The sequence below is a fragment of the Gadus chalcogrammus genome, chromosome 18, assembly GCF_026213295.1.
Source record: "Gadus chalcogrammus isolate NIFS_2021 chromosome 18, NIFS_Gcha_1.0, whole genome shotgun sequence".
NCBI lineage: Eukaryota > Metazoa > Chordata > Actinopteri > Gadiformes > Gadidae > Gadus > Gadus chalcogrammus.
In genome coordinates, this window is record NC_079429.1 from 11,708,703 (window position 1) to 11,736,320 (window position 27,618).

At 48.6% G+C, this 27,618-nt stretch overlaps 1 protein-coding gene across 1 annotated transcript in view; it reads left to right on the forward strand.

The window, feature by feature from the left end:
* The window catches only part of arhgap17a (Rho GTPase activating protein 17a), a 32,521-nt gene that overhangs the window by 3,541 nt on the left and 1,362 nt on the right, over window positions 1–27,618 (forward strand). The window contains exons 2-19 of the mRNA XM_056577193.1: window positions 5,878–5,917; window positions 12,869–12,973; window positions 14,098–14,174; window positions 15,334–15,445; window positions 16,205–16,281; window positions 16,706–16,823; window positions 17,956–18,024; window positions 18,395–18,476; window positions 20,490–20,617; window positions 21,547–21,658; window positions 22,224–22,305; window positions 22,538–22,618; window positions 22,834–22,947; window positions 23,218–23,309; window positions 23,952–24,102; window positions 24,735–25,034; window positions 26,102–26,217; window positions 26,545–27,153. Coding sequence (XP_056433168.1) covers window positions 5,878–5,917; window positions 12,869–12,973; window positions 14,098–14,174; window positions 15,334–15,445; window positions 16,205–16,281; window positions 16,706–16,823; window positions 17,956–18,024; window positions 18,395–18,476; window positions 20,490–20,617; window positions 21,547–21,658; window positions 22,224–22,305; window positions 22,538–22,618; window positions 22,834–22,947; window positions 23,218–23,309; window positions 23,952–24,102; window positions 24,735–25,034; window positions 26,102–26,217; window positions 26,545–27,153 — 2,465 coding nt within the window. The remainder of the gene's footprint in view (window positions 1–5,877; window positions 5,918–12,868; window positions 12,974–14,097; window positions 14,175–15,333; window positions 15,446–16,204; window positions 16,282–16,705; window positions 16,824–17,955; window positions 18,025–18,394; window positions 18,477–20,489; window positions 20,618–21,546; window positions 21,659–22,223; window positions 22,306–22,537; window positions 22,619–22,833; window positions 22,948–23,217; window positions 23,310–23,951; window positions 24,103–24,734; window positions 25,035–26,101; window positions 26,218–26,544; window positions 27,154–27,618) is intronic.

Sequence of the window (27,618 nt, forward strand, 5' to 3'; positions counted from 1 at the left end):
CCGTATCCATTACCTTAAGCTGCCAACTGTTGCGAACACAACGGTCCGACCCTGGCTACCCCCCAGTCCCACTGACGCTTGGGGAGCCATCCAACGCCGCGCTATTGTGTCAACCGTTGTCATATTCACTTACCGGCCCGTCTCCCTGATACCAGGTAACCGTGGTTACGTCCTTAAAACCGTCAGCCCTGGCCTGCGCTGTGAGGGACGCCCCTCGTTGTGGCTAACAAGTCAGATGTTAGCATAGCGGTATGTGTGACACACTTCTATCTAAATCGATTCTTCCCGGGTTGGGCAACGCAACAGTTTCACTGAAGCTCAGCTGATGCCGGGGAAAACAACAGTTGTTTTGTTTTTTTGTTTACCCCCCCCCCCCTGGCCTTCCCTTCCCCCTCGGTTGGCCTGGTACAACGGAACCGTAGGCCGTCTATTTTCTGCCGCAGACAGTCTTGTTTGAGTTTGTTTGTTAACACAAAGTGTGGCCTTCATCGCTGCTCCCAACACGTTCTGGCAGCCTGGGTCGACACCAGCAGGCTGTCTGCAGAACCATGGCTCCCGGTCGGACATCTGGGTCTAGTTGGTCGCCGATTGTATGTTGTTGTGGCTGTCAAAGATCTTGTCTTTTTGGTAGGCTTTCTTAAAGAGCTGCTCCAGAAGAGTGTGTGTGTGTGTGTGTGTGTGTGTCTGGGATGTCTCCCCAACTAGCACTAATCCATGCTCCTCAGGTTTCCTTTCATTTTTTTTGGGGGGGGGGGGTGGTGGGGGGTTGGCCTGGACCACTACAACCTTCTTACGTTGGCCCTCCCCACTCTGTCTCCCCCCATCTCTACTTTCACCCCTGTCTTTCTCCTCTCTTCCCCCCCTCTCTGTCTTTATTCACTCTGTGTGCTATCCTTTTTTTGCCACACTGGAGGATTTAAAAGCCCCCCCCATCACTGTGTATCCCTGCTCCTCTGCCGTCCAGCCCCCTTCATCACTGCCATCCTTCCCTCCCTGACTGTCTCTCTGTAATTGAAAGCAGCTGTCCACCACTGTCACGGGTTCACCATAGTTTGCCATCGCCTGGCTACCCCCCCTCCCCCAACCATCCATCAAACCAAAAAACCTAGGCAGAAGGGGTTCATCAGGCTCCAGGTTAGCATTCCTATAGCTGGAGCTATAACTTGGTGGGTCGGTTAGAGTAGACTACCCGTTGCTAGACCCGTGGCTGAAATGTTGATATTCAGGTTAGACCTGGCCAATTGAGAAACGCCACAGAGGAAGTACAAGACAGACAACACTCACTGAGAGCACGAGGCTGCAAAAGCTTCTAGATAGCAGGATGGAGAGAGATGCAGACGAACGATATAGGGATTGAGAGAGTGGGAAAGTGTCAGAGTTGGATTTAGCAAACATAGTGGAGGGGTGAGGTCAGGCTTTTAACCAAATTTCGTAGTCAAACAGCTTGGTTAATTTTGCTAGCTTTGGTGTCTGTGCATTCGTCTAATTTGATTCACAATAGTTGGTTGATTTAGGGCTGAGCTAATCAAAGGATGTTTCTGTTGAAACTCCACTGCAACACATGTACCATGTGATTCTCCTCTCTGTGTAACCTCTGCTCCCTGATGCAGTGGTAAAACGGCTCTGGAACTGGGTTTAGGTTTCACAGAATCTCAAACATTAACTTTCCGCCTGGCTTCGACTACTATTGAGGGACACATGGGCTTCATCAGCCATTCCTGGACGGTCTCCAGGAATGGCCCGTCCAGGAACAATGAAAAAATGGCGTTGTACACTACACCCAAAGTTATGCTGCCATTTCCATTGTTCAAACTAACTATTGTTCCTTGACTTACACACGAACAACAGACTAGCATCCTATTTACATTCTTTCAACAGATAGCAAACACTTTTCCCATCCGGCCAGCGAGATTCCTAATAGAAGTAATGAACCTCTCGATTTGGGCTGGTGAACCACAAGGTTAAAGCATTGTATCTGGTGGCAGCTTTCCACTGGGGTATAGGACTGCCCAAGCTTGTAGGCTACCAAAAAATTGTTTCCTTCAGTCCCGTTCGAAAATACTGCTGACAAAGATAAACGTTAATGCGCCCCACTCCTATCCCCTAAACTCCCGAACCTATAACCTATAACTACAAGGGCATAACTGGAAGCTTGAATGGTTGCTATTGTCTGTGGAGTTTGAGCCCCCATCGTCGCAGTAGGCTGCACGCTGCAGCCCAGTTAAGCCATGCCATCTGGATTTAACTGTCATTGTGCATAGCAACTGATATAACTTAGACTCTGTGTCCTCCCTTATGTCTTATTTGGTGTAATTGTGTCACTTAATCTGACGTTTATTTGTCCTCACTGTATTCTGTGTCTTTGCCAATTTACCAGTTAATCAGTCAGTTGGTTGTGTTGTTTTCTATTGATTTGGATTGTTCAACTGTAGGAAACGGCTACAATAGCCAATAGTTTGTGTGTGTGTGTGTGTGTCTCTGATGTGTGCTGGGGATTGACATCTGCACCTCCTCACAACATTGCGGCTTTGGTTGCCCTAAAGCAACATATGAATTATTGACCAAGTAATGTTTAATATGTTAACGTGGGCATAAAGCAGTCGTCACACTCCTACACACGTCCAGGCCTGACAATGTTTTATTGCGCTCCCCCGGAGGTAGCCCACAGTCAGTGTCTAGACTTTATGAACTACCAGTTCTGCCTGATGGAGATGACAAAAACAACCCCCCTCTACCCAGGTTGGATGGAAAATAAGGTCCTTCATAGGTTCACAAAGTACCTACCTATTAGCCTTATTAACGCAGAAACCTTCCCATTATACCCCTACTGTGGGGAAATATGATGAAATACGGTGGAGGAGGAAATATAATTGCCGTCTCGAACATAACATGGGGTAGCAGACGAATTAAAACACAGCAAGAACATTATGCACACTATAATTAACCAAATGTGACTGACGGGGTTAATTGGCGATACCCAGGTAGTATCTGACCATATCTGTTCCTTTGTGTTCCCTGTACTAGTATGGATGGATGAATACCAGAGATGTACGGATATATCTGCCCCCAATGTAGGCCTACATTCACAATTGTGTAATATTGTATGTGTTTTTGTGTATTTTGTTATAAAATATAATTACTAATGCTATCGTCCTAAAATGAATGAATATATCAACTTCGAAGTGTCTTTATAGAGGCAACCATTAAGAGGTGGCTATTGATAAGAGGCATGGGCCCAGGGTGTTCTCACGGCCTCCTCCTTTTAAGTGGATCTAATCGGCCTGACTCCTTAGTTAACTATTAATAGGCTCCAGTCTGGGGCGGTGACGTAGCAAGGCAGTACACAGACCCCACCGTCATGGTGCTAGCTTGCCTGTTGAACTCCCAAAACGACCTCCTCATATTGGATAGACCGCGTGGACCAAATATTCGTGTTCCTCTAATTCTACGTGGGCAGTGGTTCCAGCGTCGGTCATTTTTTAAATCTGTGTGTAATGCTGTTACAGAGTGTGAAGCTTCGGGGACTTCCACAGTAACTTCTCTAAGCCCTGAGCAGTTATAGCAAAGCTTTTCGCATTACCCAGCATCTCATTACTGCTTAGAATCTCATTGCTACTCAGACTGAGCTGGTTCTACCCTTGCATTTTAAGATCAGAATCCCCTGAAACAAATGTAAGGTTTAACATCAGCTTTCAGCAAGATGAATAATTTGTCTCCAAACGTGGTGTCGTAAACACTCCCAAAACCGCAGGGCCCATAGGAGCACAGGATTAAGATTACAGCAACCGCTTACGTCTAGTGGTCAAGGTGTTTGACTCCAAGTCCCAGGGTTCTGGGTTCCAACCACAAGGTCAGCAGCCGGCCTGTAGGAAAAATCCCTACCTGCTCATCAATTACATGCCGCTTTAGATCAAATCCTTCGCTTAATGTCTAAAGAAATGGTAAGACACAACCGAGTCCAGTCCAAAGATAATATTGAGGTGATCTCCCTGCAGTCATCTCTGCATGGAGGCTTATTTTGGTCCGGATATTCACAGGGATACCCTACTAGCCTAGCCCATGTGCCAATACTGGACCAGATTTAGGAGACTGGTCCCTCCCCAAGCAGCTGTTGCCCAGACTGGCTCTATATTAGTAAGAAAATGCATGGTGTCTAGTTGTTGGCCTCGGTTAACCGTCCTCAAAGCAGTGTGCTGCGCTGTTTTGGTTGGATTATATTGGAGTTGTTTGGCAATTTTTCACGCCCTATTAAGAAGTTTGGTCGAAGTAATGCTGACTCTGCCTTTACGGTGTGAAACACGTCAGCTATGCTATAAAATGGCTCACTTATGTCTTCACCCCATGGAGAGAGACTTGTTGTGCTGCATGAAGCCCTCCATTTGCTCTCTCAAATTGGGAAAGGACGGAGCGAACTGAGCCCACATCAGCCATTGCGTGGCTTAGTCAGATTGGTCACCAGTAGCAATGTAGTTAAGGTATACATTTGCCTCCTTTACCTCTGGTACTTCTAGTACCACCTTTCTACTAAGCTCAGGGAAGGCTACTGAAATGACCTGAGGGTGTTCGTCCCCCCTGAAGTCTACCTGTCCTTCAGTAAGACGGCCTTACCCCTACCTTCTCCTGATGACACTGATGACAGGACTAATTCACCAAGTCACTTTGGGTGAAGGTGTCTCCTAAATGACTAGACCTAAATAGTAGTACTAAATACAGTTGTTTTGTGATGACAAAGGGGTGTAACGGTACACTGAAGTCACGGTTCGGTTCATACCTCGGTTCAGACATCATGGTTCGGTACGAGTTCGGTACAATGAAGGGAAAAGAAAAAACAAAAATTCAGAGGGCAATTCTTTTTTATTGTCTAAGATTGTACCACCTAATGTCATACAGTCTCCCCTGAGCTAGCTGCAACAGACTGAACAGTCTCATCTAAAATGTAAACGGTAAACAATAAGTACCCCACATCACCTCCAGACTCCATCCGTAACTTGTAAACAAAATAAGACTATCAGTTATAAAACTGAAAATTCAGCATGTCTTATTTATGAAAGTGCAAAGTACACAGAATTTGCGCATTTCCACCGGAGGGTGTGGTCGGTTCGGGGCGTCTTGGTGGAGTAGTGAAGGTGCAGTGCAGCGCAGCTCAGTTATGGCTCGCGTCTCCACCTCCGACAGAACCCTTATGGCGCATTTCCACTTGAGGGTGCGGGTCGGTTCGGCGCGGCTTGGCTCCCACGCTGGATATAGACCTCGGATGCTGGGTTCACTTTAGGAAAGGTTTCTTTTTTTTTTTCATCTTATGGGAACGTCAGGTCACCTTGATTTCAAATGGGTGAGGTCAACTGACTTTTGATTAATGAATCTGGGAATACGGAAGTGATTTGATAAAGTATGAAAGAATGTTCTTAATACAAGTCAAGCCTGTAATCTTGTTTGTACAGTCCTTCATCACAGTCACAGTCTCAAAGGGCTTCACAGGCCAAATAACAAGACATCGTCTCACCCTCAAGTCCGGAAAAGGGCCTGGACACACTTATTTTAAAGCTTATTCATTTAACTTTCTTAACGGCATAAAGCACACATGTTGAGATAACTTTAAGTTGTACGAGCCGGTGGGCTTCACCTTTCAAACATTCATATAAAAACTGTTTTCCCTCCACCTCAAAGGCCTGTATAAAACCCTAAAGGGTCAAAACTGATTCTCCCCACGTTTTGTCCCATGCTGTACACTTGAATTACCTGTGTGTTTTCACGGTTTGTTTGCCTCCAGAACAGAAGTCTGCACAACCTCTGCACAATGCTTCCTATGTACCAGCTTTCATTGCCTGTCAATGCTAAGCTGGATTTTAATCAATGTGTTTTTCTTTTCATTCCCAGGGCAGAGAAAACAGAAGTTCTCAGCGATGACCTCCTACAGGTAAATCATTAAAGCTTGTATGCCGGATTCGAACACAGCAGCTCACTGAAGCGCCATGTTTCAGGCTTCCAGGGATGAAGAAACACCTTGTTGGTTAGGGGTGTTGAACTCACAGCCCAAAGGTTCTCGGGTCCATCCTCCATAGCAGCAGTCTACCTGTAGACATGCTTACATATTAGCTCCATTAATGGAGAAATCATTTTGAGGGCTATCTTTTTGTTGGTTGTCACATTTGGGATCTCAGTTTGAATAATATATTCGTGATGGAAAACACTGAAGAAAATAAGTAATGCCAATGGTCTTAACTTGGGTTGTGCACTTGTGTTTCTCATGATGATGTCTTAATGCTGCTGCAAATTTGAGATTTTATGGATTATAGAGAAATGATAACGATGGATAGAAAGGAATTGTGAAAATGTATTTGCTAGGTTGAGAGTAGATGTATATCATTGATTGACAGATCTGTGTCTAAACCGTGAACACATGTGTGTCTTTGGATATTATTATGCAAGGCATGCATGCGTATACGGGTAGGGCTTTCCCAGGGAAGCCTCTCCTCTCTGCAACTGTGACAGACAGCAGGTGTGGTCGCTTCACAATGCCGGCTGTCTCTTTTAAAGAGCCAGTGAAGCGTTTCAGCTGGAATTCGAGTTCTAAACGGGGGCCTTACTTCAGTCACAGCGATTTAATGGCATAGATTCGTGCGTTGATGATCATATGAGCCAAATGACCACGTTTTAAAATGGTTTTGGGTTCACTGACTCTTTAAAAGAGATTCCAACCCAGTTCCCTTCCTGTCACTTGGGAATGCGTGTGTGAACCCCAGGCTCTGTGTGTCAACAGCTACGACCTGTGTGCTATGAGCCACTCCTTTGGACACATGCCAGATTGACTTTAGTTATTTGAATCTGTTATTTATTTGTTTTTCAGTTTCACCTTTGTTTAACCAGAGAACAAAAAACATGGAGATTACGTAATCTATTCATGGCCGAGAACGGCAGCAGCAGGCTGCCGTTCTCGAGGCTACGCCACGTGAAACGTTACAGATGGACAATTGTTTTGGGACAATGAAACCACAAACAATATATGTAAAATACAGTAGTAACGTAAAAAGACACTGCACAGGTGGAGAATGGGAGGGAAAAACATTGACAAGTAAAGGAAGGCCTAGAATGACACCTATATGCATTTAAAGTGTTAAGTTAGCGTATTCCAAGTCATTGCAGCAATGTGTAGCGTTTATTCCTCCCTCATCAGTATAGGCAGGATCCTTGAGGAGCCAGTGAAACCACTGTTTCAGCTGGAATTCAAACACTATGAGATAAAATAGTTTTCTTTGGATTGACTGTTTTAGGAAAGATGGGGGTGTGTTATCCCTATGGTTACGACCAGCGCCAACTTTGTGATACTTTTTTAGTACGGTTATGTGTGAGTGTTATAATATGGTTATGAGAATTCTAATGACTACTGTTGGTCGTGACGATTGCTTTAGAAAAGGCATTTAACCCCTTTTCCCTAAACTGGGGACTTATTACATTAACAGGGATAAAATGACATAGTTAATATTTGTGAGGATCAAATCAGACAATTTCACACATTTGAAACTACAGATGTGTACAGGTAATTTCAGATTTCCCCTAATCAGTGTGTGAGCCTTCTGGACATAGGCAGTACTAATAATCATGTTGGGGTATCTGTTAGACAAGCTGATGTGGCCATTCTTAGTTCCTCAGACTAAGCTAAATGGGATAATAGAGTAATGTGATTACTTGATTGCAGTGCAGTCTTTAAGACCAGAAAAATAGAAAAGAGCATGCAATATGCAAGTCATGGCACAATATTTCTTTGGATAACCATTTATCGTGGATATATTCACAGTGTTCAATTGTATTAAGAAGTTATATCAAACAATATTAATGAAGTCCCAACTCTATTTTGTGGAATAAAGATAACCTAACCGTAGGAACCACCTACAGAACTTTGTTGTTACAACATTAAAAGTCCCCTCCCCCACTATCCCAGAGTTAATAATTAGCCATTTATCCAAGCTAGAGGGCCCACTGTTGTGGTGAGGGAGTGGTGTCCACCTGCTCACGGCCTGGGTAGCCTAACAGAATGCTGGCCTGAATCATCTGTCTGCTCGGGACAGACAGATGGACAGGAGGGCCGACTAACAGACAGACAGACAAAGGGGGTCGGCAAGAGGAAGGAACAGAAGTCCTCTTGGGAGGAAAGCAAAAGAAAACAACATGTTATTCTGCAGAGGTCATTTATTCTAGTGGTTGAGAAGTTTTGTTTTCACTGAAGTGAAACAGAAATCCAAACCTCAGTGGAATCACTCATTTACAGTTAAGACTTTAAGGAACTCGGCTCATTTTTATTTTATGCAAACCACACATGACATGACATGTTTCCCCCCCCCCACACACACACACCAGCCACCCCGCCCCATGACAATCTGTGGGTGAACAAGGCCTCCCTGCCACCTGATCCACGATCACCGTCGCCGTCCTCCACCTTACTCATGCTTTACCTTCACCACCTATGTCATCTGACCCTCCCCGTATCGAGGCGTGGACCCTCAGTCTCTCTTCATTTAACCTGACCCCCCCCACCCCCCAAACACACCTCTCACTCTCGGTCAAAGGTCAAACCGGTCACTGTAACCCTCACCCTTCTTTACCTTATGAATGTAAAATCCCATTCTAAAGGGTCCAACGGAGACTGTACGTCCCTTTAAAGATGTAAAAAAAAAAGCTTCACTCATCTTTTACTTCTTAATCATTTGATGGGCATATCTTGATTTCGTTATTCATTCCTAATATAAAAACAATGGTCTCTCTCTCTCTCTCTCTCTCTCTCTCTCTCTCTCTCTCTCTCTCTCTCTCTCTCTCTCTCTCTCTCTCACAGCATTTTACGATGCATGAAGTTTATAATGATTAATTAGGCCAGCCCTACACAGCAATGCATGAGTCTATATAACATTTCTGACCCATTATCACCATCTCTTGTTAACACAGCTAGGACCCACAACCAACCATGTTCACATACAAGCTCCTTGCTTATGCAAATGATTCAGCTGGTTTTTCTGGATGGCATGTTTTGCAGAGGTCAGTTTCCCCACATACTCCAGATGCATCAAAGACATTACCAAAAGAACAAGCAGTCTGTGCTTTGTTAATTGCAGTGTGTGTCAGTGTGTGCTGCTGTCAAATTGCTATCACATGATTAAAAAAGGCTTTGTTATTTTGACACTTCACCTGCCTGGGTTGGTCCGAAGCGGGAAGTCAAGAAGATAGATTACAGAATCATCCTTCAACTGAGAAATTAAACCTCACATCCTACTTCCTATCAATTGCAGCATGTGTGTTCTCTCTCTCTCTCTCTCTCTCTCTCTCTCTCTCTCTCTCTCTCTCTCTCTCTCTCTCTCTCTCTCTCTCTCTCTCTCTCTCTCTCTCTCTCTCTCTCTCTCTCTCTCTCTCTCTCTCTCTCTCTCTCTCTCTCTCTCTCTCTCTCTCTCTCTCTCTCTCTCTCTCTCTCTCTCTCTCTCTCTCTCTCTCCTCTCTCTTATTTATATATATATATTTATATATATATATATATTTATATATGATTGAATAATGCTATTTGGATAACAGATGATGACACGGAACAAATTATTATAATGTATTTTAGAGGATGCCGAGTTGGCCTGGTAACAGGCCTCACAACAGTTCTTTGTCACTCTCCAGTTAGGGAGAGGCAGAGGCTCATATCTTATTCATTCATCCGTCAGCCGACTCCAAACCAGTTAGTGTTTTGCAACTAACTACTTTACCATTCTTGAATGTCGAGCCGATCTAACCCTTTCTACATCTCTGCCTCTCGCTCTCTCTCACTGTCCTAATTTGTCTCTCCCTCTCCCTCTCACTCCCCCTGGCTGCCTCCGTGTTTGGGATTCCCTTGTCCATCATGGTCTGGGCTCCTCTGCTTATGCATTGCTAGTGTGCGTGCATGTTTTCTTTGTGCGCAAGTGACTAACGCTTTATTTGTGTCTGATTGTGTTATTATGACGGAAACAGGAGACAAAACAGAACACGCACATAAACACAGGCACACCCACCATCCTTTCCACTGGTCAAATGGAGACTTATAAGTGAGGGAATCCCCTGTATGTGTGCGCATGTGTGTGTGGGGGAGAGGTGGTGTGTGTGTGTGTGTGTGTGTGTGTGTGTGTGTGTGTATTGCGTCTATCTGCAGTGTTTCGCCTGAAAACCTCCAGCAGTGGAACAGCTAGGTTCCAAAGGTGCTGGATTTCTAGCGCCACTGCATCTGCCATGCGAAAAAAAAAATGATGCCTTGTAAAGACGGTTGTAAGAAGTTGGAATTATGTTGGCTACCCTAAATGCTATTTTGTTTTATTTGAAAATGCAAGAATCATAGGTTCCACCTACTGCACCCCCCTCAATTGTAACATAGTATCATTGTCATTATTGTCATTAGAGAAATGTTGAGGATAAGTACCACAGCAAAATAGTATTATAAGCTATGAGCTTGTGACCGAACCACAGTGGATTGGACCAATCAGCGTCCTCTGATGGACTACGCGATCCATGTGATGGACGGTGATAGACAGATGGTTCATCGAATCCCTTGCCCAGTATGTTTTGAAAGTGCCTGCCCTCTTCCAGACAGTTTCGCTAGACGACCTACCAGATGGCTTTTTTTTTCTTTTTTTTAAGATAGACAGGAAAGGTATAGGAGAGAGAGGGAAGACATGCAGCAAAGGACCACGGTCAGGATTCGAACCCGTTCGCTGCGGTAAGGACTGAGCCTTCAATGGTACGCGCTCTACCCGCTGAGCCAATGGGGCGCCCCCTTACCAGATGGTTCTGTGAAACCATCTGGCAGGTCAGGATAACTAGATTTAGACAAATGTAGCATAAAAAGAGGAAGTGAGATAATATTAGAAAGTAGATGTATTTGATTGTTGAGAACAGAAGTCCCAGTATTATGAAACCCAGAAGATGGGATGGATACAAATTTGAAGTGAAAAACATATTTGTTTGTGTTGGAATGCACCCAAGGCCCATTGGACTCAGTGATCACACTCAAACTTCCCTGAGCAAAAACCCAACACCGCTGCTGGAAGCAATCGGAGGGGAAGCACTGATGGGCCATATTTAACCCAGCTGTTTTGAAAATGCAGGGGGCACCATGAGTTGGGAGTGACGTACGTACGTGTGTGTGTGCGCGTGTTTGTGTGTGTGTGTGTGTGTGTTTCGGAGGCGGATATGTATTCCGGAGCCTGTGGAATGCATGTGTTCTGTTTTCGGAGCGTGGTGGTGGTCCGCGGTTCCTCCCCTGTTGCTCTCCCTGCCCTCTGACCCTCGCATTGTCTCTCCCTTCACCCAGTCCTCCTCATGAATCAACGTGTCTTTCCTCTCGCTTACCTTTCATCAAACGTACATCAGTGTGTGTGTGTGCGCGCATGTATATGCGTCTTTTTGTTCCCATGACTTGTTGTTTCCCCTCCGGTCTTGCCATTTTGGGAAGGGCAGCCACACCCCTCCTGTTCTGTTCTGTATGGCAGAGCGAGTCGTAAACAACTGGGGACTTGCCCTGCGCGCCATCTCTCACGGGAGCTGCCAAGTCTCAAAGCCACCGCTCTCGCAGCGTCACCGACCGTGGCTTCTGTCTGCGGGGCAGGGGTTGGGCCGGGGCCAGCCCGCGGCTGAGGTCTATTCGAGGGCATCGGGAGGGCTTAAACACGCTCCACCGAGACCTAGCCTAATGCTAATGTCTTGTCTTGTGCGTGTGTGTGTGTGTCTCTTGGATAAGCACCTGGCAGTAGCAGTACCGCCAGGCCGCAGAGCTTTCAATTGGCCTCTGTGCTCCCGGGCAGGCTAGCTGTGAGCCTTATCATTGAGCCGCTCATCAAAGATAGCATTATTGTAGGTTGTGCTGAAGAGCACAGAGTGGATCTGTGTAGTCCGTGGTCGGCTCACAGGGGCAGGCCTGTTGCGGTCCAAAATAAAGAAGTGTTTTTTCCTTCTTTATTTTTCTCCCCCTGAAATCCACACAACCTTTTCTTCTTTCTTTTTTTTTACAGTCTGTCACAGCCCGCTGGCCGTTGCCATGGCCACGCTTTGGATGAGTCATCGTTTTGTTTTTTCGGGGAACATTCCAGCAATGGCCCGATCGGACAAGCCGTATCAATCTTGTTCTTGTTTTACCTTTGACCCCTCTGAGAAGAGGGGCGGGGGGGGAATACAAACAAAATAAAAGTTATGACGCAGAGATTCTCACAGGCTGCCAGCAGATCAAATCAGGCCTGGTAGTAATTGCAGTTTGGGAACGTGAAACATCAGAGAGCCACCCATGGAATCAACAAGATCCACAATGGGTCTTTATACGACGCCTGAACGTCAGTGCGTGCATGAGTCTGTTTGCATTGCTGACGTTGTCCTGTTTCGCCTCAATCATGAAAAGAAAAAGTAGGGAGGTTTGAAAGGGATTTGGGACAGCGCCTGAGTGCTGATAAGACTTATCTCACCCGAGTTAATCACGCGCTTACCGCACTCAGTGGAGCGATGACGCGGCGAGGAGGGCCGTCACGCTGTCTCTGAGCGTTGAGTCAGCTGTTGACCCGGGCCTTTATCCCTCCTAAAGGTCACTCAGACACTCTGGGGCGCGGAGATTGGCCTCTGTCTGGCCCTGTTGTTTGGGGTTCAATGTTTGGATCGATTTCTCCCAAGTAACGTGTGTGTGTGTGTGTGTGTGTGTGTGTGTGTGTGTGTCGCTGCTACATATACCCTTGAGTATTGATGCCCGTATCATGAGGACCCATGCAATTTAAACATGATTCGGTCAATGTACTATAATGCACTTTAACTGTTTTTGTCCCTGTACTAATTGTCTTTGATGTGGACTTTAATGAATCGTTTAAATGTGTGTGTGTGTGTTCTCCAGATCGAGCGGCGGATGGAGGTGGTGCGGGTGGTGTCCCACAACACACACAAGCGGATGGTCACCTGCCTGCAGGGCCACGTCGGTGCGGACGCCGAGAAGAGACACGTACGTTTCATCGGGTTGGACTGGACACACGCCCCCATTTTGCGTTTACTCATCATTCGCTAATCGCTATGTTATCATGATATGATTTTCTAATTCTATTATGTACATTTCATTTTTTTAAAGGTGACCTATTATACCTCCAGGTGTGAGTGTGATTAGCCATTACAAGCTGTTTTGAAATTCGGCCCTCTTCTGACATCCCGAGTGGGCGTGGCCAACTAGATGTGTGCTGGATAGATCAGTCTACCAGCCTACACTGGAGCAAACTGCAGCTGGTGGTGTAATATGTCACCTTTAAACACTCCCAAAATGAATGGATTTATCTCCAAAGTTGTCAATAACCAATCCCCTCTTTCCCAGGGAAGTGTTTAACTCTGTTTTATTCAGCAGTCCATGTCGCCCAGGCCTCTGTGATTACATGCGTAGGAAACCCTGTTTGACTTTTCTTTTGCATTTTGTTTCCTTTGTGTTTCCTACCCAACATGCACCTCAGTCTGTACCGCGCCTCTATACAGGAAATGGTCAGGTAAACCAACAAAAACAAAACCAAACAACTCCTACGCCACCGAAACGCTTCACCTTAACCACTCTTCTTCCATTTCCTCCTGGCTCCCGCCCGCCCTTCCGCTTCACTGGTCCCTGCTCCAGTGCGTCTCGGCTGGGTTTCCATGGCTGGTTGTTTTCCTCTGGTTCTTAAATCATGCTGACTCATTCAGGGGTGTGACTGGGGACCCGTTCAATAGCGGATCCTGTTCCAGAAGGTCACCTTCTACTTTTTTTCCTCCTTCTTCTGAGGTCTTTTGTAGGGCAGTTCATTCCATTCCTTGCGCTGCCATCTTGTGAGCCATGAAGCCATCTGCGCAAATCTGTTCCCTTCGCTGTGAATGCGCACTTCCTGTCCTCCTCTTTAAATTCTTTAATGTTTTATTATTGAGGGGGAAACATTTTTCTTCTGCTGCTGCGCCTGGCCTCGAGAGAATGTGAAACGGATGTCTTTAGACTTAATCTTTTTAACTTTTGGACAAAACTATGTGGCTCGTTCCAAATCTAATCAGCTTCTACATTTCTCTTCCCCCTCTCTCCTTCTCTCCCTCTCTTCATACCACACCAAACATGAACTCCAGAAAAAGCTTCCCCTGACGGCTCTATCCCAGGCCATGGTGGACGGCGGGGGCCAGCTCGGAGAGGACTCGCTGATTGGGTGAGTGGGAGAGCAGCTCCGGTGATTGACAGGCCAGGCAGCCACCTAGGCTCGACCGTTGCTATGTGGGGCAGATGCACCCCAGAGGTTTGAGAAATTGGACGCCACCAGTTTTGAGGGGGGGGTGGGGGGGGGGTAAAGAAAAGAGCGGCCCTGCTTTCTGCTTTCCTGTTGACGGGCCGCTCAACAGTTTCTGAGCAGGGAAACTGTCAGTTCAAAATAATGAGGTAATAAGTTGTTTCTATATATAGAGGACATGTATTCAAATTCCCAGTAGATATTAAAAAAAGAATGAGAGCGTGTAGGTCACGAGGCCGCTGGCTTCATTGTCCCTCTGTGTGACTTGTGGTGCAATAAGAGACGGAAATGTCAACTAGTATTAACTATTAAGTAAACCAAACTTTTCTGTACGATTTCACCTTTGCGTCGTTAATGGCCTTATCGACCCTCAGCCGAGGACGGGGAAACGGGAAGTAGGATTGGAAGCATTCCACTTCCTTATACGTGGTTAAAGAGGGTAGATAAAGATTTAAAACATACCACAGCTCCTTGCTTCAAAAAGTACCAACAACCCATTTCTCTATTTCTTTTTTCCGTGTGTGTTGCAAACACCTGGGTATTTCCAGTGGAATGGAGATGTAGATAGTGCCTTGTGTTGTACCATCCACCCAGCCCACAGAAGTGACTCCTCACGCCTCATTCTGTTGTCTAGACATGAGGGGGAAGAGAAAGTACGACAGTCAGCCTGAAGACAAGCACTATTCCAGCGCACAGCATGAGCCAAGAGGGCAGCGCTGAGGACTGGAATAGGGAGCCTTGCATGATAGTTGTTATAAAATGGTGATATATTTGCTCTGCATTGATTGGCTGAGAGGGAGAGCGCTGTTGGTCTCCCTACCTTGTGTGTGTGTCTGTGTGTGATTGATTCCCATCCAGAGGGATAATCAGTGGCCCTTGATGTGATAATTAGGGAGAAATGTGCCTTGCTGTTCTTAAACCCTTTCTTTCTCCCTTGGTTGCTGTGTGTGTGTGTGTGTGTGTGTGTGTGTGTGTGTGTGTGTGTGTGTGTGTGTGTGTGTGTGTGTGTGTGTGTGTGTGTGTGTGTGTGTGTGTGTGTGTGTGTGTGTGTGTGTGTGTGTGTGTGTGTGAGACGACGCAGGAAGATGATGGAGGTGTGCGGGGAAGCAGAGAATCGGCTGGCGTCCGAGCTGATGCACCACGAGCTGCAGGTGGAGAAGGATTGTCTGGACCCTCTCAACCAGCTGGCGGAGGTAACGTCCTCCGCCCGTCCATCCACCCCTCCATCCACCCCCATCGACTTATAGAGTTTTTACACTTGATATTTGTTTCGAACAATGATTTTTGTGGAGGCGGGGATCTGTAAGTGCCTATTTGACTATTGCAGTGTAAACAAACTCAGCCAGCACTAGACAATTACAAAAAAAATGTCTGTAGTGGTCTCAAGTCAACACTGTGGAGACTGGCCACTTTACAAATGAACAAGTTAACTTCCCTTTTGAAAGATACTTCCACTCCCACAAACTTTTCCCTTCGATCGTGTAAATGTTTCCCTTTGATGGATTATCTCCGTAAGGGAACAAGGCCTAACTACGCCCCTTGTAACTAAACGGGGGCGTAGTTACAAGGCGTTACTACGCCCCCGCTGTTGGTTTCTGGCCAAGGCTCTGCCGTCTCCCCCAACAAGTCCTGCTCTAACACAGTAGGACTGCTGTGTCTGAGATGACTGTAGCAATGAACCGTACCATCAGGTCTGCCCCCTAGTCCAATCCACTCACCTGTGGTTGCATAGTTTGAAATCGGAAATGTGGCAAAGATCGTGTAGTGGACCAAGGACCTCAATGGTCCAACTTTTAAAAAACACGCATCCTAGGCCCTCTCGGGCTCCTCCAGTGTCTATGAAGCGGGAGCTTTTGACTGGTTTCATGGGTCTGTGTGCTGGTTGGACTGGGTCCATGGGTCTGTGTGCTGGTCTGACTGGGGTCATGGGTCTCCGTGCTGGTCTTCCTCAGGTGGACATCCCCAACATCCTGAAGCAGAGGAAGCAGCTGGCCAAGCTGGTCCTGGACTACGATTCTGCCCGAGCGAGGTGGGTCTTCTGACTGCTTCTGGTGGACCAGTCCAAAGGGTTGACTCTCTCAGTTCATTCGTCAGGAACAGTTTTGTTATGGTGTCATTCTGTGGCGCTCCAGAGTACTGCTATATACTTGCAGCACATGCTATGGTGTGTATACATGCAGCACATGCTATGGTGTGTATACATAAAGCACATGCTCTGATGCATTTACATAAAGCACATACTATGATGCATATACATGCAGCACATACTGTTTGCATGTTTTACCTCTGATCAAACGAGCAGTGCATGAAACACACGCCGTAAACAAAGGCAATCCTTCGGACCCACATTCGGTTCCGTCTTGTTTGGGTTTATGTGCACACTGCTCAGCGCTCTCATCCTGTCCTGTGTGGGTGCATGCACAACCCCCCTCCCCCCCCTCCCCTCCTCCCAGATGGTTGCAGGCAACCAAGTCGATAATCTCCGGAACAAACACGCAAGCACTGACGGTCAAGGCAGACCTGCTTAAAGAAGAGATGGATGAGTCCATGAACAAAGTGGAGATGTGCAAGGTAACCTTGACGATCGTTATACATTATACAGTTCATTATACAGTGTAATTCGATTGTGTGCGCGTGTGTGTGTGTGTCTCTGTGTCTCTGTGTCTCTGTGTCTGTGTGTGTGTGTGTGTGTGTGTGTGTTAACCCAATACACATGCAACTGGTTAGATTATGAAACTCAAACAAATAGTTTACACAGGTCGGCTCTCTTTTCATTCCATTGTCATCATGCACAAACCAAAGACCGGATCGCTGTTTGTGTGATGTGCTCAGAAGGTTCTATTGGTTTCTGTTCGGTTGATGGAAGGATCAGACAGGGAAGGGTGAGAAAGGAAGGGGGGGGGGGGGGGGGGGGGGGTAAAATAACAATAAGCACAGCACAGGGGGGAGGGGGAGGGGGGACGACGACGACGACAGGACATTTCCAGCTAGGCCCCTGGGCGTGCTGATGTAGTTCAGTTTGTTCGACGCGTTCAAATGACACACAATACCTCATCAGCTGTTTGGGAGTTGGACGTTCTGGTGGGTCTGCTTGTGTCAGTGTGTGGGAGTGTCTGCGGGATTGTGTGTGCTTGCATCTGTCAGTCTGCGGGACCTTTCACCCCAGTGAGTTGCTATGCCGGGGCTTTCTTTGGCGTGCGTGCATCTGTTCAGCTGAGTCATCTGTGTGTGTGTGTGTGTGTGTGTGTGTGTGTGTGTGTGTGTGTGTGTGTGTGTGTGTGTGTGTGTGTGTGTGTGTGTGTGTGTGTGTGTGTGTGTGTGTGTGTGTGTGTGTGTGTGTGTGTGTGTGTGTGTGTGTGTTAGTCTGGCTGACATCTGCGTGGTCAGCCAGGTGCAATGTTTTTACTTGGTGTTGTTTTGTCTCAATTTGGTTTGTGTGTGTGTGTCATGTTTTTTGTGTTGTGTCTCGCAGTGCTGCGTGTTTGTGTGCGTGTGTGGACCTGACTTGTTGCCTCCTAATTTCTCTTACAGGCTGCTAGCCTGAAGTGATTGGCTGCCTGTCGGTTACCCCAGTACCCACACATACCCTGACATCCTATCAGGCCCTGTTAAACCAGGACATTGCCCCCCTTTCTAGCTATTGCCACCAGCCCCCACTGAAAAGAACCAATAACGATTGTGCTTCTGTTGTGTTTCCATCCAGGACCAGCTGGCTGCAGACATGTACAACTTCTACTCCAAAGAGGGGGACTACGCCTGCTACTATGTCATGGTGTGTGTGTGTGTGTGTGTGTGTGTGTCTTGCTCTCCACGCTCGTGGCCTCCACGTGAACAGTACACGTTGTAATGTCCATGTCCGTGGGAACGGGCCCAGCTGTGGAGGTGGGGGGGGGGGGGGGGGCGGCGGGGTTGGGGCCCAGAGGACAGGCATGTGGTCTGTTGGTCTGTTTCGTACTCTTTCATGCTAACTTTACGTCTCTCTCTCTCTCTCTCTCTCTCTCTCTCTGTCTCTGTCTCTTGCTCTTTCTCTCTCCTTTTCTCTTTTACTCTCACTCTGTCTCTCTATCGGCTGTCTGTCTCTCTTTCTCTCTTGCGCTGTCTTTATTGTTGTCTCCCTCCCTCTTTGTCCGTCTGTATTGTAGCTCTTGGAGGCCCAGGCAGACTACCACAGGAAATCTCTCACTGTTCTGGAGAATGTCTTACCCACCATACAAGCCCAGCAAGGTACAGTGTGCACAAATGCACGCACACACGTACATGCAAATGCACACACACAAACACAAACATACGTATTTACACGTTCACACACACCTCTATATGTAACCACAACGGCAATGGTCCCCTTCTTGGGAAACAGTTCAACAACACTCTTCCACTTTTCCACCCGGTCCCTTGCTGTGCAGTAAACCAGTGGGCCAGTACGTCCAGGGCCTCTACCAGTTAGCCTGTAAATCCCCAGTGTCCCACATATGCACGCACATTCAAACTCACACATACACACACACACTCACCCTCGCACACACAAATGCATGCACACAGAGGGGCCGTAAAGGTTTTAACGGAGTGGCTATGATTGCTGGCCGAATAATATGTTGGTGCGTGTCTGTGTGTGTGTGTGTGTGTGTGTGTGCTGGGGGTGTGGGGGTTGTTACATTTGGGTGTATCAGTGGTGTGGTTGGGTCGCTGACTGTAGAATCATGATGATGTCCGACAGTCAATCTGGCTTTGTCGTCATGACAGCCAGATGCCCCAGATTGTTCCATGAACAGTTGTTTTGGTCGGAACTTGGCCGCGAGACAGTTTTGTATTTCGCTCCTTGTTTAATCCTGATCACCGTGATTGGTTTTCTGTCTGTCTCGCTCTCTCTCTGAGGTGGTAAAGCTAGAGGCTCTTGTTGTTGTGCAGCAGGAACACATGTGTTCTTTCTAACCCACCAGCCAGCCTGTTCTCCCAGCATGAGATCATGACTCATGTACTCCACATACACTGCTTAACCACACTCACATTGAACCCACGTGGACCCTTCCCTGGTCTCTCTGTTTCTCTACCTGTGTGTGTGTGTGTGTGTGTCTCGCTCTCTCTGTCTCTGTCTCTCTCCCATACCCTCGGCTGATCACTGAAATGTAAACACTGGGGTATTGGGCTTCCTGAAAAAAGAAGAAAAGCCATACGAGAAACCCCAACACGTGACAGGTTATCTGATCACGTGCGCTAGCCGAGAAGCGTGTGGTGGGCAGCGTGCCCTGGGGCCCTGGCTGCAGACAGCACCCCGCTACAGAAAGCCTGACTCACTGCACATTATGCACACAGCTCTTACTTGGAGCTCTGGCAGCAGCTCTGCTGAAATCTAAGACCGGGTCGATTTCCTAACGTTTATGGAACTATTTGAGAGAGAGAGAGAGAGAGAGAGGGAGAGAGGGAGGGGGAGGGTGTGTGGGGGAGGGTGAGTGGAAGTGGAGAGGACAGCTGAGACTTCAGGCAGTGAGTAAGCCCTTTTGTCGGAGTACCAGCCTGTTTGGCCACTATTATTGCTGATCTGCAATAATGACATTTCCATAGTTTGGACCTCCTTCAAGTTCAATTGGACTTGTACTCGGGTAGACTAAAGTCGATCTCATTGGCTTTGGCGTGGCTGGATACAATGGTCATGTTTGTCCTTATTGGTTTGAGGTGTTCGGTGCTGTGCCGCCTGGCAATGTGCCTCTCCGAGCACTTCCCAGTCTAAGGTGTGGAATATCACCTGACGGCTGGATATTTACCGAGAGCTGCTTTGTTCGTTCCTAAGCACCGGGACTCAGCAGGCGGCCGGCCCGTATCACCCGATCAGCACCGCTCCCTCGCTGAGCATCACATGCACTGCGTCATCAACCGCGTGGAAACAGCCGTTTGATGCCAGGGTCGCTAAAATGTACGAGTCTCAACGGAAAAGCAATGCAAACCAGACTTGGTAGTCCCTTTAGGGGCAGGATAGGCTCGTGGGTGGGGTGTTTGCAGACAAAAGGTTTTGGGTTTGCGTCCCGGAGGAAAACGCCTCTGAAATCCAACCTGCGCCTTAAAGGGATGCATCTAAAATGGTGGCTCACTGTGTATTAAAGCGTCTGCTGAATGATAGATATAGTGGTTAATAGTCAAATGGAATGAACGGCGTCACTTTGAGAATGTAAATAAATGACGGTAACACTAGTGGGTCCTGATGTGTGCGTCTGGGCTTCAAGCGGTGTCCCCTTCCCCCTGCAGACTCGTGGACGGAGAAGCCAGCGTTTGGCACGGGGCTGGACGAGCACCTGAAGAGGAGCAGCAGGGAGATCGCTCTGCCCATGGAAGCCTGCGTCATGATGCTGCTGGAGACGGGCATGAAGGAGGAGGTACGCACAGCACTGGGAGGGCTCACCCATTGGTCAGGAGTTAATTGATTAATTGATTCGCACTTTGGATTACGGTTTCCCAATTTTCAATTAAGTGTGTGTGTCTGTGTGTGTGTGTGTGTGTGTTCTCGTAGTATGTGATGGGTCATCTTTGTATGACATCTCAAATAAAAGGTAATTTGAAATTAGATAAAGGCCCAACCCAGGAGCTCGCTGTTTTAGCATGCTAAGCTACCCCAGCGAGGCCAGTGCTTCGGGTCCGTAGAATAGCCTAGACGAGAAGGACTTGGAAGACGTTATTTCTCCGGCCAGGGGAGCCGCGTCCACAGATAGGCTGTAAACAGAGGAAACGCCTCCTTTGGATTCTCTCTGCGCGCCAAACATCATACAGAGAGCCTGTCGGACGCTGCAGCAATTTATGAAGCCCCCCCCCCCCCCCCTTCGTTCTCCCCCCATGCCAGAGACGATTTTAGCACACAATGGAATCCATGTGTCTCCTGTCTCTAAATCAGAAGTGTGTGCAACTGTGTGTGCGACTGTGTTTGCATGCGTGTGTGTATGCACCACATTGATTGTCATGCCATTGAGTCCCCGGTGAGACCTGTATGTGTGTGCGTTTGTGTGTGAGGACTCCTTTTGTTTTGCTGTGACACTGACGTTGGTGTGTGCAGGGCTGGGTGTGTTTGTTTGCCAGCCTGTGTGTGCCTTAAGGGTTTCATTCTGTGCGGAGTGAGAGAAGGAGAGTGTACACTGTGTTTTCCAGTTTTAAAGCGTTTAACTGGGCTGAAAAGTGTTTGTTTGGGGAAGTGTGTGTGACCATATGGGTAAACCAAATGTTGGTTTCCCCGAGAGAAGGTCCTTGTGTGTATAATGAATGTGTTTTTGTCGCTTTTATTGTACACTTTATTTACGACTGTGTGTGTGTACAGGGTTTGTTCAGAATAGCAGCCGGGGCTTCCAAACTGAAGAAGCTCAAAGCCGCCCTGGACTGTTCCACCTCACAGCTGCAGGAGTTCTACTGTGACCCCCACGCCGTAGCTGGTACGTCCCAAATCCCTACCGTCCCGACCCCTATTGGGGTCAGGACACGGAAGGCCTTCTTATGGTGGCGGGGTGGAAGATTGAGTTGGTGGTGGGAGGCTCTCAGAATCATAAACTCAATGTTCTGTCCACTCTGACAACTGTGGGACGATCTATGGTAGCTCGGCTGGCTGGGTGGTGTGAGTGGGAGGGGCTTTGGGAGTGCCGATGGTCAGATTCTTGTAAACAAAGACAGAGGTATGTGCTGGCCAGAATATATCAGTCATAGGATGTGATTTATTAAAGTTATTGGAATCACTTTCGATCAGCCTTGACTATAGTCTGATATGTCCTGGTGCTTTTAAGCTGAGAGCTAGTTGAAATGTAACACATGCCGACTTTAAATGAAAGCAATTGAACACACAAACACCAATGACCTGAAAGCAACCCTCTTTCAAGAGAGAACAATCCCTTTGAGCTACGCGGTCAGTCTGAAGAACAGCTTGATTTCTTCCACAGAGCAATGAGCAGATCAGAGAAAGTGCATTGTTTCCCCTTGGTTTAAACTCTGTGTTTGTATTCATAGGAGCCCTGAAGTCATACCTGAGGGAACTTCCAGACCCTTTGATGACTTTCCAGCTCTACGATGATTGGATACAGGCCTCCAGGTAACGTTCTGGGCTCAGCCGATTAAAAATTTGGGAATTGCCCACTAAATGTGGTCTAAAGGCCGTAGATGATCTTGTGTCACAGAAAGAGAAAATGTTGGTTTTATAAAACGTCGATAACGACGTTTTAGGGCCACTCTAACAAAGGTCCTTCTCACCAGAAATATGAAATCCGATCATAATGTCTTTCCCCACTGTGCTGACTAACCAGGCGTGTGTCTGGTCATCCTAGTGTTTCAGATCCAGATAAGAGGCTGCAGGCCCTTTGGGTCGTATGTGACCAACTACCAAAGAACAACAAAGCTAACCTGCGGTGAGGCCTCGTTCTACTGCTCACTCTTTAGTGCTTTTAAGTTACAGTGCTTCATGACATTTTCTGTTGGACGCCGCCATGTTGAAGAGTATGTTATACTGAACGTCTGATGATAAAACATTTTGACGACTGTAAATAATCCTTTGAGAAAAACGTGTAGAAAGGTCTCTGGGGGTTCCGGAGCTCATGCGGCCGTCTGCTTCTCGGCTCTGCAGGTATCTGGTCAAGTTCCTGGCCAAGCTGGCCGAGGACAGCGAGCAGAACAAGATGACGCCCAGCAACATCGCCATCGTCCTGGGTCCCAACCTACTCTGGGCCAAGACCGAGGGGTGAGGGGGGGGACAACGCACAAAGTAACTTGATTAATCCCTGAAGGGAAATTCTGTTGTTTCAGCAGCAAAAATAAATGGTTACGTAAAGTACAAATATAATGTATACAGATTTCTGCAATCCGTAGGAGTCATGAATGGAGCAGGGTAGTTCTTGGGTGTCGCTGCTAAGCCGAAAGGTCCTGTGCTCGATCTCTAGTGTCCAAGGCATAACGTGTATGTGTGTGCGTATGTATGTGTGTGTGTGTGTGTGTGTGTCCCCCCTCCCAGGAGCCTGGCGGAGATGGCTGCAGCCACCTCTGTGCACGTGGTCACCATCATAGAACCCATCATCCAGCACGCCCACTGGTTCTTCCCCGAGGGTATGTCCTTTCTGGTTGTACTGGCACCAACCTCTTGGTCCTGTCGAATGCATTCAGAGCAATCGCCACACGCATATACTCAGCTAAAAGTTAATAATCTATAGTTGGTCAGATTGGAAATATATGAACAATATAACTATGCAAAGATTTTTCACTCTGTCTTTCTCCAGTAGATATTGTATTGAAGAATGTCATCATGATAACAGTTAAATTCCAAGTATTGTTCCACCGCTATTCATACCTTTAATCCAAATGAAAAGAAAACACCGACCGATACAGTCCTGATCCAGTTTATGGCCACTAATGTCTAGTTTAGTCATTAATGATTTCATTATTATTGGGTATCGGGTTTTTCGGGTAAAATGTCAGGATTCAAGATTTATTCTGAGAAGGATGTTTGTGACAGAACATAGCTCGCAAAGTCTTATGCTACAAAACAAATTGAAAAACTCCCCATTCACCTCTTTATAATCAGACATGAGGGCATCAGACTGATGGCGGACGCGGGGAGATTGCAACACAATGCGGCCAAGGGCATCACAACCCTCCACTAATACATGACCAAAGCCAGCTGGCGCACGGCCACCTCCCCATCAGCCAGTGACCTTCGTCCCTTCCCTCCTCCCCCCTCTCCCTCCCCAGACGTTGAGTTCAACGTGTCGGGCATGTTCGCCATGCCTGCGCCCGCCTCGGGCTCCAGCAACCACCTGGACTACGACTGCAGCACGGTGGAGCGGAAGAGGCCCGGCAGCATGGTGTGTCCCGAGCCCAGCGACGCCTCGCGCAAGGAGAGGTACGGCCAAGGCCCAGACCGCCAGACCCCCCCACCCCAGACCCGTACCTTGACCCCCATCCCCTCGGTGCTGACGTCTGGTCCTCTTCAGCCCCCAGAGGCTCCTGTACTGCAGCCATGTTCACCAGCCAATGTTTGATTCATTCAGTCACTTCTTCTAAATGTGTGATTTGCTTTGGGGGCTGCCTTGTTGAAGGGTGTCATTCCAAAATAAGATGCTTCTTAGTCAAACAATGATCTGCAAACCTTGTTTTGGGGTATAAAATAATCTGTTTTGAAATATTATTGTCCATTTTAATTACCGGTAACTATCTAACTGATAGACCCCTTGATTTTTTTTTTTACTGCTTTTCTTTTTTGGAGTGATACCTTTTATACATATGTAATAAAACATAATCAAACGTGATCAATCTAATGACTAGTCAGCTTTGGGCATGTGAGGATTCTGGGATTCTCGGTCGATTCTGTTTCTGCTCATTAATTCTAACAGGTTCTTAATTCTTCTGTTCAATTCCGTAACCTCTCCTGTGTGCTTATGGGTGATTCTGTGGTGTCTTTCCTCCACTCGCCTCCCCCCCCCCCCCTCCCCCCCCCCACCCTCCCCTCCCTCCCTCCCTCCCTCCCTCCCGTAGCTCCGCTAACAAGCACTCGGACAACCACACCCTCCGTAGAGGCAGCAACACGTTAGGTAGAAAGCAGCATGCTTCGCCCGCCTTCCAGCCCCCCTTGCCCCCCGTGGAGGCCCCCGGGCTGGGGCTGGGTCAGGGCGGGGGCGGTGGCGGGCAGGTCCCCCACCCCACGCCCGAGCCCCAGCCCCCGGCCCCGGCGGGGGGGCTGGGGGCCGCGGAGCACTGCCTGCCCAGCTTGGCGGCGAGCATGGCGGCTCTGGCGACCGCTCAGCAGATGCTCGCCCAGAGCACAGAGGACATCAGGTAAGGTCGACCTCTGACCCCGGCCTTGCTGGTCAATTGACATCAAGGGCCCTGCATGCAAGGAGAGTAAAGGCCTGATCACGCGTCTGCTTCTGCACGGTGTGCACAGATCCACGTCGCTCCCTTTTTGGTTCTCGCCTCTTTGCTAACTGAGGAGCTAAGCGTGCCCAGAGACGCGCAGACCTCCCGGAGCTGAGCGTCACGTTACAGGTCTTTGATGAGGTTTGCAGCCAAGTCATTGCTGATTGGACTAGTAAGGAACAGTCGTAGTGCTTTGTATCAGTTTCGATAGCCGGGAACAAGATTGAAATTCTTGTGCAAGATGAATCACTTCCTCCTGACCCTTAATGTCCAATATCTGTGTACCTCGTATGTCCCTTTAGATATGCATCTCTTAGATGAATTCGTATTATAGGCAGTTAATCCTAATTGGCTATGTTGTTAATGTCAGCAGACTTCTTTGGTGCCCGATCCACTCAGCCTCCTGACTTTAAGCAACACATTTGCCTATCGTTTTGGTTTGGTTTGGTTCACAAGTCCTGATCCAGCTCTTTGACCCGTCGCGACCCGACCCACTGAAACGCCGCCACACAATGCACGCTGTCATCGGCCTCGCATTCCCCACACACAGGGGCCCGCCCCCCCCCCTCCCAGGGCCCCCGTGCCTCTTCCCTAAAACAGTAACGTCTACAGGGAGCCGCTCACACCAAGCGGGCCCCTTCGGAGACATTGGTGGCCTTCATGCCAGCCCTGAAGGGTGTCTTTGAGTCGGCCGCTGAAAGGACGGCATTCATAACTCCGGACAGATGATTGGATTCAGCATTCTTATTGATCCTACAGAAGTCGTATCAGCGAGAGGAACTGGAGGAGACCGGTCTGACACGTCGACCGGCCCGCTGGGTCACTAGATACGGATCCGTTTCCAAGCGTGCGTGCGCTGGGCTCTCTGCGTTTGACCCCAGTGGCCCTTGCATGCTGAGCCGAGACCTCTATCTGAGTCATCAAGCAGCACCTCAGCTCCCCGCAGATCGAGCTCTAAGTTCTGTCCTTTCTTCCTGTCACCCCAGCAACCCCAAGCCTCGAGAGCCCGCCCTGCACCAGAGGAATGGCTCCTGGGGCGGGGGCCAGCTGGGGACCCCCGGGGCCGGATCTACGGCCCCCGGTAAACATCTGATGCACAGAGGTGAGCCCACGCCGTTTTGGCAGTATAGGAGCATGGCAATGCGGTTGGTAATAATGGTGTTTTGGTGTGTTTTGTATATAATCGTGGAATTGTTATGTTGTCATTGGTTACATTGTGATGGCCACCACGTCTCTCATGTGTACCATGGCAAAACACTGATCAGTGTATATATGCTTCCTAAGGATTTGACAGTGCTACATCTCTGTTGAGTCATCCCTAAGTGGTGGAGTATGACCATGAAAACCCCCATGATGCACTCTGATGTAAGAGCCCTGTATGGTCACGAGTGATTGTTCTTACCATGAGGTTTCACCTCCACTCTTTCAGCCAAGAAGCCGGCCCCGGCCCCGCCCAAGCCCTCAAACCCTCCACCCAGCCACCCTCTGAGCACCTCCACCAACCACCAGTCCTCGGCCTCCTCCTCCTCCTCCACCTCCTCCACCTCCTCCTCCGGCTCCTCCCAGTCCCTGAGCCCCACCACGCGGCCCATCTCCAGCCACTCCCCCACCTCGCCCACCGCCCCCTCCCCGGGGCCGTGCGCCACCCCGCGCCGCCCCTCCAGCAACCAGCCCCCCATCCAGGCGCCCAACCACCCGCCCCCGCAGCCCCCCACCCAGACCAGCCCCTCCAGCCAGCCCCGGTCGCTGGGCCAGCCCCCGGCGAGCGCGGAGCCCCCGGGGGGACGGGGGGACGCCTCCCCCCCAGACACCCCCACCCCGCCGGACACACCCCCTCCTTACTCGCCCGCCGCCCCCGCCCAGGACAGCCCCGGGCCGGTTGCTCCCTCCGCCCCCTCCCCCTTCCAGTCGGGCTCGCTGCCCCGGCCCCGCCCGGTCCCCCGTCCCCGGAACAGACCCAGCATCCCGCCGCCGCCGCAGCCTCCCGTCGCCGCGGGAGACGCCAACGGGATCTGCGCCGCCTCGTACAAGATCTTGGGTGAGCACACGCCGTCTCCTGTCGCCTGTATTGAACCGGTTCCATCGAACATGATGTAGTGGGAAACGTTCCGTGGGGCTGTGGCCCGCTGTAGCAGGACGTGGTTTCAACTGGCCTGTACTGGAGAGCTCTGTGTGACTGCCCTCTCTAACGGTGTCGTATTGCCATCCTCCACCTCCGCAGGTTGAAGAGCGTCTAGGACCAGGTTTGTGGTTAACTGAATTGACATTCACAGCTCCTGCAGTTTATTTTCGTTTGCCTCTTCTCGTTTTGCCTGCTGTCCACTGGGATTTCACCGTCACCGATCATTCGATTTTATCTAACCTTCATTACTCATCGTTATATTTTCAATGGTTTTTTTGGAAGGGTTTGCAACCGACGTTAGAAACAAGTCAAAGGTATTAGACGTAAGCTGCAGGTCTCCATTAAACTGTGATTTGTAATCGACTGAAATTGGATTTACAA